The 17837-nt window shown below is 37.6% G+C and overlaps 1 protein-coding gene across 1 annotated transcript in view; it reads right to left on the reverse strand.

Moving 5' to 3' along the window:
• LOC122442477 (dynein axonemal heavy chain 6) overlaps positions 1–17837 on the reverse strand; it is a 248413-nt gene that overhangs the window by 113443 nt on the left and 117133 nt on the right. Inside the window, exons 35-38 of the mRNA XM_043470348.1 lie at positions 14033–14588; positions 12963–13085; positions 7354–7536; positions 6675–6818 (exon numbers count right to left, since the gene is read on the reverse strand). Coding sequence (XP_043326283.1) covers positions 6675–6818; positions 7354–7536; positions 12963–13085; positions 14033–14588 — 1006 coding nt within the window. The remainder of the gene's footprint in view (positions 1–6674; positions 6819–7353; positions 7537–12962; positions 13086–14032; positions 14589–17837) is intronic.

Consider the following 17837-nt stretch of genomic DNA (forward strand, 5'->3'; position numbering starts at 1 on the left):
TATTTACTCTCATCTTTATTATTGCCTACCATCCACTTTTATAAGGTTTGATTTAATATTCTTTTTTGTTTGTTTGGTTTTAATTTTTTTAAAATTTTACTTGGAGGCTAATTACTTTACAATATTGTGGGGATTTTGCCATACATTCACATGAATCAGCCATGGTTGTACATGTGTTCCCCATTCTGACCTTCCCTCCCACTTCCCTCCCCATCCCATCTCTCAGGGTCATCCCAGTGCACCAGCCCTGAGCACCCTGCCTCATGCATCGAACCTGGACTGTAGATCTATTTCACATATGGTAATGTACATGTTTCAATGCTATTCTCTCAAATCATCCCACCCTCACCTTCTCAAACAGAGTCTAACAGTCTGTTCTTTATATCTGTGTCTCTTTTGCTGTCTTGCATATAGGGTTATTGTTACCATTTTTCTAAATTCCATATATATGTATTAATATACTATATTGGTGCTTTTCTTTCTGACTTACTTTGCTCTGTATAATAGGCTCCAGTTTCATCCACCTCATTAGAATTGATTAAAATGCATTCTTTTTAATAGCTGAATAATATTTCATTGTGTATATGTACCACAACTTTCTTATCCATTCATCTGCCGATGGACATCTAGGTTGCTTCCATGTCCTGGCTATTGTGAACAGTGCTGTGATGAACATTGGGGTACACGTGCCTCTTTAAATTCTGGTTTCCGTGGTCTGTATGCCCAGCAGTGGGATTGCTGGGTCATATGGCAGTTCTATTTCCAGCTTTTTAAGGAATCTCCACACTGCTCTCCATAGTGGCTGTACTAGTTTGCATTCCCACCAGCAGTGTAAGAAGGTTCTTTTATCTCTGCACCCTTTCCAGCATTTATTGTTTGTAGACTTTTTGAAAGCAGCCATTCTGATTGGTGTGAAATGGTATTTCATTATGGTTTTGATTTGCATTTCTCTGATAATAAGTGATGTTGAGCATCTTTTCATGTGTTTGTTAGCCAACTGTATGTTTTCTTTGGAGAAATGTCTGTTCAGTTCTTTGGCCGATTTTTTGATTGGATTGCTTACTTTTCTGGAATTGAGCTGCAAAAATATGTATATTTTTGAGATTAATTCTTTGTCAGTTGGTTTTGTTTCCTATTATTTCCTCCCATTCTAAAGGCTGTATTCTCACCTTTCTTATAGTTTCCTTTGTTGTGCAAAAGCTTTTAAGTTTAATTAGATCCCATTTGTTTATTTTTCCTTTTATTTCCAATATTCTGGGAGGTGGGTCATAGAGGAGCCTGCTGTGGTTTATGTCAGAGAGTGTTTTGCCTATATTCTCCTCTAGGAGTTTTATAGTTTCTGGTCTTACATTTAGATCTTTAATCCATTTTGAGTTTATTTTTGTATATGGTATTAGAAAGTGTTCTAGTTTCATTCTTTTACAAGTGGTTGACCAGTTTTCCCAGCACCACTTGTTAAAGAGATTGTCTTTTCTCCATTGTATATTCTTGCCTCCTTTGTCAAAGATAAGGTGTCCGTAAGTGTGTGGATTTATCTCTGGGGTTTCTATTTTGTTCCATTTATCTATGTTTTTGTCTTTGTGCCAGTACCATACTGTCTTGATGACTGTTGCTATGTAGTATAGCCTGAAGTCAGGCAGGTTGATTCCTCAGGCCCATTCTCCTTTCTCAAGATTACTTTGGCTATTTGAGGTTTTTTGTAATTCCATACAAAATGTGAAATTATTTGTTCTAATTCTCTGAAAAATACCGTTGGTAGCTTGATAGGGATTGCATTGAATCTATATATTGCTTTGGGTAATATACTCAATTTCACTATATTGATTCTTCCAATAAATGAACATGGTATATTTCTCCATCTATTTGTGTCATCTTTGATTTCATCAGTGTTTTATAGTTTTCTACATATAGGTCTTTTGTTTCTTTAGGTAGATTTGTTCCTAAGTATTTTATTCTTTTTGTTGCAATGGTGAATGGAATTGTTTCCTTAATTTCTGGCTATTTCATTTCTAAAAACTGGGTTGTGACTCTTTCAACTGATTTCATGATCAATTAATGCATTGCAACCTATAATTTTTAAAAATAATGCTGTATAGCTTAATCAGAAAGGACAGGACCAAAAGCAAAGGGATAATGAATTTGCCATTTTAACAACCCAGAAAAGAAATGAAAAGAATCTGAGTTATTCAGAGGCAATAAGGATGAAGAGGAGGAGGACATGCCAACTCACTCCAGTATTCTTGCCTGGAGAATCCCAAGGACAGAGGAGGCTGATGGGCTACAAGTTCATGGGGTCACACAGAGTTGGACATGACTTAAAGTGACTTTCCATGGATACATGCATACAAGGATCAAGAGAAGAGGCCATATTTGAAAAAGATTTATTAGAAGAAAAAATTCTTTGTACTATTTAACTCACTTTAACTCAGGTGAGTAAAGAAGGAAGAATCTATACACTCATTGAGCTCTGGCTACTACCGTGTGGCTGTCAGACCATTTATTGAGGCAAGAAACAAAAAAAGCCAACAGCCCATTCATTTGGGACTTGCAGACAGAAGGAGGAATCCACCTTTTCATCTGGACTCCCTCCTGTTATCCAAGTAGCATTACCACTGCCAGGACAGGGGCTGGCCTGTCCTTCTAAACATCTTAGGTCATAATGCTTCAACAGCTTCTCATCACACCCAATGTGAAATCAAGGTCCTTACAATGGCCCATAAGGCTATATTTTTTGTCCCCCTGCTTACTCCCATGACCTCATTTTATACTACACTCCCACTTGATTTTTCCACTCTGACCTCACAAGTCTGCTGTTTTTTAAAACTGTCAAGCAATCATCCATTGAGTAAAGGCATTCATATTTGCTTTTCCTTCTGACCAGAATGCTTTCCCCTAAGGAACCATTAGAGCTTTGACTTTCTTCAGAACTCTGTACATGACCTAATTAGCAAAGCTTTCCTGAGTAATATTAATATATAAAACAATTTCCCCCGACCCTCCGTACTGTCATCCTTACTCTGCTTTATTCATCTCCATGGCACTTAATTGTCATTGATGTATATATGTCTGTGGCTGACTCCCCTGACTGTAATGTAAGGTCTATGAGGCTAGGGACTTTGGTTACTTGATTTAGCTCCCATACCCAGAATAGTGTCTACCATGTAAGAGGTTTTCAACAGATATTTGTTGAACTGAATCTTTGCCCTGGGCCATCTCCCACAGCCCTTTGATGAACCCAGATCATTTCCCTTGATCCAGAGGGATCTGTCTCTCTCAGATTCTCAGTTGTCCTCAACCTGGTTCATCTTGTCCAATTAGGATACAGTGATCTTGAAGATCCAGCAGGGTTTCATATCTACTAGAAGGTTCTAATCCATAGGCCTTAGTTTCTGATCTTAGGAATTTTTCTTTTGGTAACTTTTTATTTTGATATAATTCAAAACTTACAGAAAAGTTGAATAGTACAAAGAATTCCCATATATTCCTTATATAGATTAACTGACTGTTCACATTTTGCCTCTTTTAATTTACTGTTTCTCTTACTCTAAGATGTCAGTTATATACACTATTCTATATTATCCTAAGTACATGAGCATTTCCTAAAAAACAGGAATATTTTACAACCACATTAAAATGATTGAAATCAGGAAATTGAATATTAATACAATGCTATTATCCAATTTACATTCTATATTCAAGTACTGTCTATTAGCAATGTCATTTATATCCATAGTTTTTTCAGTCTAGGATCCAATCCAGGATATTGCATTGCATTTGATTATATCTCTTTAGTCTCTTTATTTGAGAAAGTTCCTCAGTTTTCTTCCATGACAGACACTGTTGAAGAATATGGGTCAGTTTATTTTATGGAATCTTCATCAGTTTGAGTAGTCTTGGTGTATCCATAGTCAGAGTTCAGTTCAGTTCAGCTCAGTTGCTCAGTTGTGTCTGACTCTTTACAACCCCACAAACTGCAGCACGCCAGGCTTCCCTGTCCAACACCAACTCCTGGAGCCTACCCAAACTCATGTCCATTGAGTCGGTGATGCCATCCAACCATCTCGTCCTTTGTCATCCCCTTCTCCTCCTGCCCTCAACCTTTCCCAGCATCAGGGTCTTTTCAAATGAGTCAACTCTTCGCATCAGGTGGCCAAGGTTTTGAGCTTCAGCTTCAACATCAGCTTCCAATAAACACCCAGGACTGATCTCCTTTAGGATGGACTGGTTGGATCTCCTTGCAGTCCAAGGGACTCTGAAGAGTCTTCTCCAACACCACAGTTCAAAAGCATCAATTATTTGGCACTCAGCTTTCTTTATAGTCCAACTCTCACATCCATACATGACCACTGGAAAAACCATAGCCTTAACAAGATGGACCTTTGTTGACAAAGTAATGTCTCTGCTTTTTAATATGCTATCTAGGTTGGTCATAGCTTTCCTTCCAAGGAGTACACATATTTTAATTTCATGGCTGCAATCACCATCTGCAGTGATTTGGGAGCCCAGAAAAATAAAGTCAGCCACTGTTTCCACTGTTTCCCCATCTATTTGCCATGAAGTGATGGGACCAGATGTCATGATCTTAGTTTTCTGAATGTTGAGCTTTAAGCCAACTTTTTCACTCTCCTCTTTCACTTTCATCAAGAGGCCCTTTAGATCTTCTTCACTTTCTGCCATAAGGTTGGTGTCATCTGCCTATCTGAGGTTATTGATATTTCTCCCAGCAATCTTGATTCCAGCTCGTGCTTCCTCTAGCCCAGCATTTCTCATGATGTACTCTGCATATGTTAAATAAGCAGGGTGACAATATACAGCCTTGACGTACCCCTTTTCCTATTTGGAACCAATCTGTTATTCCATGTCCATTTCTAACTGTTGCTTCCTGACCTGCATACAGGTTTCTCAAGAGGCAGGTCAGGCGGTCTGGTATTCCCATCTCTTTCAGAATTTTCCACAGTTTGCTGTGATCCACACAGTCAAAGGCTTTGGCATAGTCAATAAAGCAGAAATAGACATTTTTTCTGGAATTCTCTTGCTTTTTTGATGATCCAGCAGATGTTGGCAATTTGATTTCTAGTTCCTCTGCCTTTTCTAAAATGAGCTTGAACATCTGGAAGTTCATGGTTCATGTATTGCTGAAGCCTGGCTTGGAGAATTTTGAGCATTACTTTACTAGCGTGTGAGATGAGTGCAATTGTGTGGTAGTTTGAGCATTCTTTGGCATTGCCTTTCTTTGGGATTGGAATGAAAACTGACTTTTTCCAGTCCTGTGGCCACTGCTGAGTTTTCCAAATTTGCTGACATATTGAGTGCAGCACTTTCACAGCATCATCTTTTAGGATTTGAAATATCTCAACTGGAATTCCATCACCTCCACTAGCTTTATTGTAGTCAGAGTAAGGTTATGCATTTTGGAAGGAATAGCTCGGAAGCAAGGCTGTATACTTCTCCATGTACCACATCAGAAGGCACAAGTTTGTGCTAATATTGATGATAAATCAGTCACCTAGTTAATATGGTGTCTACAAGGTTTTTCAGTATAATGACACTATTTTTCTCTTTACAACTAATAAGTTATTTGTAGAAGATGTTTTGAAACTATGTAAATATTGTTTTTCAAGAAACCTTCACCTACTAGTTTTTGCAACCATTGGTGATTCTTGCCTGAATCAATTATTACTACAATGATTGCAAAGTAATAACTTTCTAACCCCATCATTTCTCCTATATAGATTAGCTGGTATTCTCCTGTAAGGAAGAGCTCTTTCTCCCTAGTTTATTTATTCACATATATTTTTATGTGGATCAACTCACAGACTTTTATTTCATTCAATGGCTTGTAATCCACACCATCATTATCTTGATGCTCAAATATGCCTAGATTTGTCTAATGGGAATCCCTTCAAATTGGCTCCTGTGCTCTTTTGACAGATGCCGTTGTTCTTCAGGCATTTATTCACTATCTGACATAAGATATTCTGGGCTCATTTTGAACTTTCCTCAACTCAGTCCTGAAATCAGCCATTTCACTAAGGTGCTTTGGTTCCCTTTCTTGGAAAAGTGTATTCAGAAATCAGCAACTAAATATGCTCATTGCTATTGATGTGTCATTGCTTCTAGTTTCTCTCAGAACACAGAACTTGGAAATTTGTGTATGTATGGATATATACACCATATACATATGATCTATCTATCTCTCTATTCCATGAGTCCCAAAACCTCTAATTCCAATCCAATAACACAAAATACATTCTAGTCTTTCTCCTCTATATTTGTATATCCCTCCTGTTAACAGTGAGAAACCTGGTTGCCATTATCTTCAACATACTGATTCATTTGCTCAGTTTCAGAACACACAGAAAGTAGTTTCAGAACTGCTAAACCATAGCACTGTGAACGTATAAATTTACTAGCTAGAATTAAATATTTTTGTTAATAGTAGGGAGTTTTTATTCACTTTTACACCTTACATTCTTCATATGCCCTGGAGAGGAATCCTAAAAAATTTTAATACAATAAATGTTATCACTAGTTTAAGAAAGTGAGTAATTTTAGAAACCTTTCAAATGAAGAATTTATATTTATACCAGAACTAAAGCTTTGAAAGTTTTAGTCTTGAAATTTAATTTTAATGATTCAAAGTTATGTTAAAATTAAATTTATTTAGCTCTTACCCTGGCATCAGGATTATCATCAAATTGTGTTCTAATAAATGTATCAAAAGAATCCCAGTGATTTTCAGTTAGATTTCCACCTAAAGACCATAAGTAACAGAATACAAAAGTCTGACACAGAACAGTGTTCAATTTTGATTGTTCCTGAAAGAACAAACAGAAAAACTTTTAATATTTTATGTTAGCATAAAAAGAATCCTAAGTTGCAAAGTCTAAAGACTGTTTTCTCTTGTTTAGACCTATGTATTTTTAAAAGGGCATGGTGAATGTTTCTTATATTTCACTCAATAGTGCACCAAGTGATGTTTTATAGTGGCATACATTTAAATACTCTGATGAGAAAATGAATGGCAAGAAGCATGGAAAACAAAAGTTCAAGGGTGTCTTTCAACTATTATAACTATATCTATGCTTGTATGAAGTTATTTAAGTAGACACACACTGGGAATATGTTACAGACTCTAAGGAAACTTAAACATTGAGTAGAGGAGTAAACTATAGTGTAAAATTCCTTCCAATTTGAGATTCTACAAATCTATTCACATTCATTAGTCCCCTAAAAAAGTAACTTGAAAATCAAATAACTGTATGACAGAAAGTTTGGAATTGTTTATTTGCAAAGAATCTATATGATAATCACATTTTCTTGGCTTTACAACAGTAAAATAACTCTACCTACCATTGTCAAATTAACTCCATCTTTCTCAAGTATTAAAGACTCCAATAAGCAACAGAGTGTAGTAACTTTGCTGATGTCCACTTGTGGAATTGCTTGGTGGCATTTTTTATTGATAAAATTTAAACCATCATCAACATAACGCTGGAAAAGATTCAATATATATTCTTGAGTTTCTTCACTCAGCTGAAAATCAAACAAACAATATTTTAGCCAGACCAGATAAAATATATAATTAAGTTTAAAAATAATTGGTTCAAACTTGTATATCATTATATCCTATGACTTTTAGACTAAAGGATATAAGCATCACATGATATGAAACAAGTTACATTAAAAAAAAAAAAAGACATTCTATGGTAAGATTCTGGATCACTGATAAGTGATCTTGATCTGGTAGTTGGTATATAGGTGTTTTGGGTCAGGAAGATCCCCTAGAGGAGGGCATGGCAACAAGCTCCAGTATTCTTGCTTGGAGAATCCCATGAACAGAGGAGCTTGGCAGGCTATAGTCCATAGGGTCACAAAGAGTTGGACATGACAGAAGCTACTGCGTGCACGCGTACACACACACACACACACATACAGGTATTTATTTATAATCGTTTTTAAACTGTCAACATGTATTCCATACAGTCTTCTATACTGATGATTATCTTTCATAATTAAGAACAATGAAAAAGTATAAAAAGAAGCATTTTAAATATTTATTCAAGGTAAAGGACTAATTACCAAAGATTTAAAAAAGAATGTTGCCCCACTCACCACTTTTATTAACATTGTACTGAAAGTCTTAGCTAATGTGATAGGACAATAAAAGGGGAAAAAAGTATACAGATTGAGAAGAAAGAAAAAAAATTTTCTTTACAATTATCCATATAAAAAATCCCAAAGAATTGAAACAAAACTAGTAAGTAGTTATAGTAAAGTTGTAGGATAAAAGGTAAATATACAAAAGTCAATTGCTTTTTTATATATCAAAAATGACTAATTAGAATTTGAAACTGAAGATACAAAATCATTTAATTAGCATCAAAAATATAAGATAGGCATATTTTAAACAAAATATTTCCAAGAGGAAATGAGAGGAAAACAACACAATTCTGATGAAAGAAAACAAAGAACATCTAAGTAAATGGAGAGATTGTGCATGGATAGACAGACTCAATATTGTGAAGATGTTAGTAATTACCAACTTGATCTAGAGATCTGATGCAATCTGAATCAAAATCCCAGTAATTTACTTTGGGGAGAGCAACAAAGTGAATCTTACATTTATAAGAAGAGGGAAAAGGTCCAGAATAGTGAACACAATATTGGAGAAGACAGTAGAAGAGCTGACTACCTGACAAGACTTGTAAAGCTACAGTAATTGACAGTGTGATGTTGGCAAAAAAATGAGACAAATAGGTTAATGGTGTTAGAGCCCATAAACAGACTCATACAAATACAGTAACCTGATTTTTCACAAAGGAACAAAAGCAATCCAGTGGAGAAGGGATGGTGTTTTCAACAATGGTGCTGGAATTGGGCATCTGCATGCCAAAGAGATACAGAAAGAGAGAATCCAGACACTGATACTATGGCTTTCAGAAAAAGTAACTCAAAACGGATCATAAACCTAAATGTAAAATGCATAAACATCAACTCATAGAAGGTAACAGAGGAAAATATTTATTTAGGTGACTTTCGATTTGGAAATAAGTTTTAAGATATAACACCGAAAGCACAAACCATGCAAGAAAAGTTAGACCATTGAAATTAAAAATGTGTGTGCTGTGAAAGATATTGTTTGAAAAAAATGAAAAGAAAGGCAGACTTGGAGAAAATACTTGCAAAATACATATAAAGAACCTGTATCCAAAATATATAAAGAACTCCCAAAACTCAGTAACAAGGAAACATACAACCCAATAATAAGTGGGCAAAAGATGTGGACACCTCATCAAAGAAGATATATAGATGGCAAATAAACATATGAAAAGACACTCAACATCTTATATAAGAAAACTACTCACTGAAAGCAAAATGAGCTACAAATACATATGAGTTGTGTTAGTTGCTCAGTTGTGTCTGACTCTTTGTGACCCCAAGGACTGTACCCCACCAGGCTCCTCTGTCCATGGGATTGTCCAGGCAAGAATACTGGACTGGATTGCCATTACCTTCATATTAGAATGGCTAAAATCTAAGACACTACACCACTACATGCTCGTGAGGATGTGGAGTAACAAAAAACTTCTGTTTATTGCTGGTGGGAATGCATAATGGTGCAGCCACTTTGGAAGACAGATTGGCAGTTTCTTCACAGTTTCACCATATGACTGAGAAATCACAGTCCTAGGTATTTATCCATACGAGCTGAAATCTTATGTCTACACAAAAACCTGTATATGAATGTTTATGTGAGCTTTATTAGTAATTGCCAGAACTTGTAAACATTGAGATGTCTTTCAGTAGGTGAGTGAATAAACTTGGTAAATGCATATAATAACACTGAGTATTATTCAGTACCAAAAAATGAGCTATCAAGCCACAGAAGGACATGGAGGAACTGCAAATGCATATTACTAAGTGAAAGAAGTCAATCTGGGAAAGCTACAGACCATATAATTCCAACTATATGATGTTCTGGAAAAGGCTAAACTATGGAGACAGGGAAATTAGTAATGTCAGGGGTTGGGAGAGGGTGTGGATGGACAAACAGGTGGATCACAGATTTCTTGGCAGCGAAACTATTCACATGATACATGATATATTCATTTATCAAAATTCATAAAACTGCACAACACAAAGAGTGAACCATAATGTAAACCATGGACTTTAGTTCATAAGCATGTACCCATATTGGTTCATCAATTTTAACAAATGTACCCACATAAACGTGCTTAGTCACTCAGTCTTGTCGGACTCTTTGCAACCCTATGGACTATAGTCCGCCAGGCTCCTCTGTCCATGGAATCCTCCCGGCAAAAATACTGGAGTAGGTAGCCATTCCCTTCTCCAGGGCTTCTTCCTGACTCAGGGATCAAACTGGTGTCTGCTGGCAGGTTCTTTTTCATCTGAGCCACCAGGGGAGCCCACCCACACCAAAGAAAAATGCTAATAAAAGTGGGGACTATGTTTGGAGGAGAGAAAGCATATGCTAATCCTCTGTACTTTCTGTTAAATTTTTCTATAAACCTAAAATTGTTCTGAATAATAAAGTCTATTTAAAAAGTAAATTCAGAAAGGTTTAACATCTTATGGCAGCCCATGATAGTCTCAATTCTGAGAATTACTTTCTTTAACAGGGTTTTCTGTTCATTTGCTGTACACCTGAAACAAATATTGTAAATCACAATATGTGAATCAACTATACTCCAGTAGAAATTTCAAAAAAATAAGGTACTCTAAAATGGTATAGACAAACTTATTTGAAAAGCAGAAATAGAGACATGAACATAGAGAACAAACATATGGTTACCAAGGTGGGGAGCAGGTACCAGATGGATTGGGAGATTGGGATTGACATGTATACACTAGTATGTATAAAATAGATAACTCATGAGAATAGACTGTATAGCACATGGGACTCTACTCAATGCTCTATAGTGAGCTAAAAGGACAGGAAATTCAAGTAAGAGGGGATATACGTATATGAGTGGCTAATTCACTTTGCTGTATAGCAGAAACTAACAAAACATTGTAAAGCAACTATACTCCAACAAAAAATGTCAATTATACCTCAGTAAAGGTATTTTTAAAGAAGCTGATTATGGGGAAAAAAGTAAGGTGCCCTGAGAGTAGGTTACAATATTCTTAAAATGTTGATGCCTAAGAGGGAGGAAAACAATAGTTCTCTGACTCATCTTTGGAGGGGGACAGGCAGGAAGATGGCTTTCTCAGAATGGCGATTGAGATGAGATGGGGAAAAACATTTAAAAAGATTGCTTATTAAGTTAAGTGGAGTGGGCTGTCATTTCCTTCTCCAGGGGATCTTCCCAACCCAGAGATCAAACTGGAGTCTCTTGCATCTCTTGCACTGGCAGGCAGATTCTTTACACTGAGCCACCTGGGAAGCCCTTATTAAGGTAAAGAGAAATCCCATTTTAGAATGGAGAGGATACAGAAGATAATATGGAACTGCATTGTTCTGAATAATAATATAAAAGTTTTTCTTCACTTTGGATGGAATCTTACCTGTAAGGTTAGAATGCGTCTTAGATAAGGGGCCTAAGATTGAATCAAAGCTATGGTTTTTCCAGTAGTCATGTACAAATGTGAGATTGGGCCATAAAGAGAACTGAGTGCTGAAGAATTGATGCTTTCAAACAGTGGTGCTCGAAGACTCTTAAGCATCTCTTGGATAGTGAGATTAAACCAGTGAATCCTAAAGGAAATCAACCCTGAATATTCACTGGAAGGACTGGTGCTGAAGCTGAAGCTCCAATACTTTGGCCACCTGATGTGAAGAGCTGACTCATTTGAAATGATGCTGAGAAAGATTGAGGGCAAGAGGAGAAGAGGGTGACAGAAGATGAGATGGTTGGATGGCATCACTGACTCAATGGACATGACTTTGAGCAAACTCTGGGAGATAATGAAGGACAGGGAAGGCTGGCGTGCTGCAGTTCATGGGGTCGCAAAGAGTCGGACATGACTGAACGACTGAACAACAGCAACAACAAGGCTGAGTGGGAAGCTAAACTGGCTTTTTCTTCCTTCTGGCTCTCAGAGGCATTGTTGTTGTGCAGTTGCTAAGTCCTCTCCGACTCTTTTGTGCCCCCATGGACTGTAGCCTGCCAGGCTTCTCTATCCATGGGATTTCCCAGGCAAAAATACTGGAGGGGGTTGTCATTTCCTTCTAGATGGAATCTTCTTGACTCAGGGATCAAACCAGAGTCTCTTGTGTATCCTGCATTGGTAGGCAGATTCTTTACCACTGAGCCACCAGGGAAGCCCCTCAGTGGCATTCAGTTCAGTTCAGTTCAGTCGCTCAGTCGTGTCCGACTCTTTGCAACCCTATGAACTGCAGCACGCCAGGCCTCCCTGTCCATCACCAACTCCCGGAGTTTACTCAAACTCATGTCCATCGAGTTGGTGATGCCATCCAGCCATCTCATCTTCTGTTGTCCCCTTCTCCTCCTGCCCCCAATCCCTCCCAGCATCAGGGTCTTTTCCAATGAGTCAACTCTTCGCATGAGGTGGCCAGCGGGGGCCTCTAAAATCTAAAAACAATGACCTGGTCTGGATTTAAGTGTTCTTTTCCTTTGTTGTGCTTCCCCCTCATTAACTCAAGCCTTCTGCAGAGTCTTTTTTTTTTTTTTTTTTAATGCCTTTCCTTGTTCTACCTGTATTTGGGGAAACTAAATGAAGTGTTTCTGATGGTATGTGAGAGAACCCAGTTGGGGGTAGGGGAGGAGCAAGGCAGGGTAGGCAGAAACCAGAGTGACGAGGTGGGCTGGTGCGCTGAGGTCACAAATAATGAAGACAGCTATGGGGAGTATACAACCTCCTTGGAGGATCCCAAGAATTCAAGGGAGAGGGCTTAACCAGTTGCTGTCTGGGCTCCCAAGAGAAGGGTAAGCCCTGACAGATGGAAAGGGTGGGGAGTGTCCAGTTGCACTTACTTTTTTAGAAACACTCTGCATCCAGGTTTTAACATAAGGCATCCACTTCAGTTCTTCAGGATCCACAAACACCATTCCACATCTACTGACTGTTGCAGGAGAGGCAACCTTTAGATCTTGCACCTAAAATTTGAAAAAGTTGAACAAGAAATGGCTAACGTGATACTTCCTCGTCCCTCCCAGTTCAATGCTAATAAATCACGCATTGAAAGTTTAAGGTAACATACTGTTAGGTTTTGCATGCAAGAGAGTGAGAGAGTTATAAGTGATTTAAAATGGAGAAAGAAAGTTAAATGAGGCATGAGGAGAAATATACATACATATATATGTGAGTATAGAAGGATACTGGAGAAGGAGATGGCAACCCACTCCAGTATCAGTATTCTTGCCTGGAGAATCCCATGGACAGAGGAGCCTGACAGGCTACAGTCCATGAGGTGGCACAGAGTTGGAAAACAACTAAGGTGACTTAGCAGCAGCACAGATGGATGCTGTCAAATTCTTATGGGAAGGTATACATAGTTATTCCCTTCTTTTTCCTTCTTACCTTTTTATTCTTATATCCAATGCATAGCCTAATACCTAGGACACAGTAGGTATTCAATTAATGTTGGATGAATGAACACAGCAGGGGTGGTGTCTTCTGTAATATTTTGTAAAGTGTATTTGACCCGCATTCCTTTTCTAATCCCATTACCAAATAGTCATACCACAGAGCGATGACTTATTCTTCTTAAATGGAACAATTATTTTTAACTTGGAAAGCATTTCAAATCATGTAAAGACACTAATATATATAACTACCTCCAAAGGGAAAGAAACAAGTACTGGTGAGGACAGAATTTATTTTATTTCCCATTTATAGAGAGATAGGAACATGTGAGAGACTCTGGTTGTCAGAAAGGAAAATCTATTATAAAAGGAAAATTTGATAAATATTTAGTGTATAAATGAAACACCATGGTAGGCCTTACAGATAATCAAAGATAAATCAGTAAGAGAAAAAAAATTAATGATGTTATGCCAATCTAACAAATGATTTCACTCCACAGTAAGGAATATATATTTACCTCAAAAAGCATGTGGATTTGAGGTGTGAGTTTAATCCTTTCACTGTTAGCCAAGCAAAGCATCTTGTTATCATCCAGCACCGTATTCATATTTTCAATCCAAAGAGCATCTACTGGCCCATCACTGACGATCCATTTATGGTCTTCTGAAGTATCATTCACAGCTGCTCGGACACTTAGTGCCATTAAACCATCTTTCCATTCCAAGGTTATGTTATTAACTTCACCATACAATTCACCCATTGTAATTGATTTAGGATTAAGAACATATGTTTTAACTGGTTGGTAAAAGGGATTCTCTACACCAAGTTTTTGCAAATTCCCTAAAGTTTCTGCTAGTACTTGGTAAACTGTGGTCTTGCCACCTCCTGTTGGCCCAACTAACATTACCCCATGTCTTACTAGCATTGTTTCATAGAACTGTATCACTTTTTTAACCATACACGCTTCAGGCTGAAGATTCTTTTTCTTCATGACATCTATAATTGTTGACTGCAATATACCATAATCATGTTCTGGAATTTGGACTCCAGGAAAAAGGTCAGATATGATTCCACTGGAAAAACAAAATAAAATCAATTAGGAACCACTGGCCATTGATATCCACCCATGTTACAAATAATTTTTTAAACATTACCAAGGGTCTTATTTTTCTCATTATCTTTTCTTCTAAACACACAATGCTACATTGTCTTATGTGTTATACCAGAATCTATCATTTCCCTGATTTTTGTATGATTTTGCTTGTTCCTTGTACAGTGGACCAATGTTCTTAAGTATATTGGGAGCTTTTTGAGATAGAGAATATTTCTTACACTTTTGTATTATACACAATACATGGCATAGTACCAAACATACAGGCAATGATTTTGTCAGTTTATTTTAAAAATTATATTTATATCTCAACTTATCCCAAAAAGCACTTACGTGTGCTTATCAGTTCAGTTCAGTTCAGTCACTCAGTTGTGTCCAACTCTTTGCAACCCCGTGAATCACAGCACGCCAGGCCTCCCTGTCCATATTTATAATGGTATATAAATATTTAGAAAAAAGAGATGGAAATGGAAATAGAAAGCCAGTACTATGTAAAAACGGGAGTAAAGGAAAAAATGGGCTATTTCAATGGGAAACCAAATGGCTGTACGGGTAAAAAAGAAGTGAAACTCTTACATACACAAAAAACGTTTGAGAAGCAGTAAAGAATTTAACATAAAATGACAAGAAAAGTACAAGATGGGGGAGATCAAGATGATGGTGTAGGAGGATGTTGAGCTCACTTCCTTCCACAAACACATCAAAAATACATCTACATGTGAAGCAACTCTCACAAAAACAAACTGGAGACTTGCAGAAAGACTCTTCTACAACCAAGATTATAAAGAAAGATTCACAAAGAGTTGGGTAGGAAGGGAAGAGAGAGAAGCAATCAGGTTGGTATCTGTGCCTGTTGGAGGGGACATACAAGAGGAGGGGGCTTACATGGGCTTGGAGATCCTCCCTGAAGAGTGAGGGGTTTGAACCACATTGGGCACTGCTGTCCTAGGAGCTGATACTGGGAAGACAAGCCTCTTAGCTGATTTGAAAGCCAGTGAAACTAACAGCAGAGCTGTAAGAAACCTATATCCCACTTGTGAAGAGCAGTTGTTTATTCCAAGAACAAGAGAGGAAACAGAATGAAACTGCCTAGGGCTCAGCCTGTTTCCCATAATCCTAACCTCGACTTGGTGCCCCCAGGCTCACATAGAGCACCTGCCACAAGAACTGCCTGCCCTCAGCACACTCCCCACTAGGGTTAAGGGTGCTACGTCTAAGGAGAGTTGCATCAGTAAGAGGGAAGGAAGGCTTGGACCAGCACTGATCTGAGTGGGCGAAGATGGCTATACTGGAGCTTCTCGGAGGCAGTGTGGGAAGTGGTTCCTAAGAGCTCTGATGTGCTGGGACTACCCCAGTGCTTGCCTCAGCCCCTGCACTTGACACCCCAATCTGGCCCTCTTACTACATCACTCCTCCTCTAAGAGTATAGGTACTGGATGCGGGAAGAGGAGATCACACACTATTATTGGAAGAGAACCAGCTCAGACCCCAACCCTCAGGGCTTCTGCTCCAGCATCTGGGACCACTGCCCCTGCTCCAATAGCCATGCTGACCACTGAGAAAGGACAGCCCATGGCTCCACAATCTGGCTCCAGCCTAGCCAAGAGAAAATTAAGGTCAATGTCTCTGATATCTTCATGCCCCTTAGTCAGTCCCACCCCTGCTTCACCAAAGATAACTACTTTTCTAATTTTGTCCCCATCATAGATTTGTTTTTCCTGTTACAAAACTTCACATAATTGGAGTCATGCATTATGTGTTCATTCTGTTTGTTTAAGGCTTCTTTCATTCAGCATGTCTTTGAGAACTACTTTTCTTTTAGATCTTCAGTACTTATATTCAGAGCTAGGAGGGTGCTCCCAGATCCATAAAAAAGCAGATCTGTATGTGCTGAAACTGAACAGTCTGCAGGACATATTAAGTTGGGGGGCGGGGGGAGCAAAGTGAAGGGAGTGTCATATGCAACTTGTGAAAAGCAAAAGACAATACCAGCTTTTATATGCTTAAAATAGCTCAGGAAGGACAGGAGAAACTGGTAATAGAAATTGCCTCTAGGGATTTTCCCCAGTTTTTTGAGGTATTATTGACATACAGCATTGTTAAATGTGTACTACAGCATAGTTATTTGATAAATGTGTATACTGAGAAATGCTTACCACAATAAGTTTAATTAACATCCATTACCATTTTTTTTCTTGTGATAAGAACCAGAATTTTACTTAAAAGTCAGTTGTAGCCTGTTATCCACTGACAAACTTCTAAGTAAGTTTGTGAGTGAGCTTAACTGAAGACCTGTTCTTTGCTTTCTAGGAGCTTTTGGTTGAGTTGGGACTAATTTTCTATGAAACAAAACAATTTAATTTTCAATTGTGGTTGCAGATTTAGAAGGACTTTGAAAACTGCAGGGGCTAAGGAAGTCTCAGAGAAGGAAGGAGTTTTGAACTGTACCCTAAAGGTCAGAAGGCTAGGTATTCCACGCATTCTTGGCTTAAAACTATAAGAATGAGGTTTAATCAAGAAACATGAAAAAAGTCCATATTTCCTGAAAGGAAAGATAGATTTTGATTGGAAATAGAAGAGGTTAGATAAATAGTATTCATCCAAATTAAGGAAGACTGAACTAGGTAGATAAGTTTAAGATTGATAGGAGAAAAATTCTGTAAAGCAATTATCCTTCAATAAAAAAATAAGAAAAAAAAAAGTAACCTACAACAGCAAGATACAACCTACTGCTGTAGCATAGGATACATTCAGTATTTTGTAATAACCCGTGAGGGAAAAGAATATATGTAACTGAATCACTTTACTATATGCTTGAAACTAGCACAGCATTGTAAATCAGCTATGTTTCAGTTAAAAGGACTGATATGAGAATCGATGTGCTGTTGAAAGTTTTGTTTTGGTCAGTGCCAGAGGTTTTTTAGTTGGGGTTTTCCTATTATAAATAATATATCTATCATCAAAACTTTGGGACAGTTATATAGAGAATCGGCGGGGGGGGGCTCAGTATTGCAGCTGAGGAACATCAGAATTTTTGAGGTCCCTTATTTATGTTGGATTTAATTTCTTATTCTTTTTTTCTTTTTCCTTTTTCAAATTGTTGAATTGAGTTTGAATTCCAGAAATAGCATGTGGGTGAATTTTTTTGTTAACTTTATTAAGTTTGAAATTTCCAAATGACTTATTTTGAAATTAATATCCCATATCTTTG

Source organism: Cervus canadensis, chromosome 5 (genome assembly GCF_019320065.1).
Source record: "Cervus canadensis isolate Bull #8, Minnesota chromosome 5, ASM1932006v1, whole genome shotgun sequence".
NCBI lineage: Eukaryota > Metazoa > Chordata > Mammalia > Artiodactyla > Cervidae > Cervus > Cervus canadensis.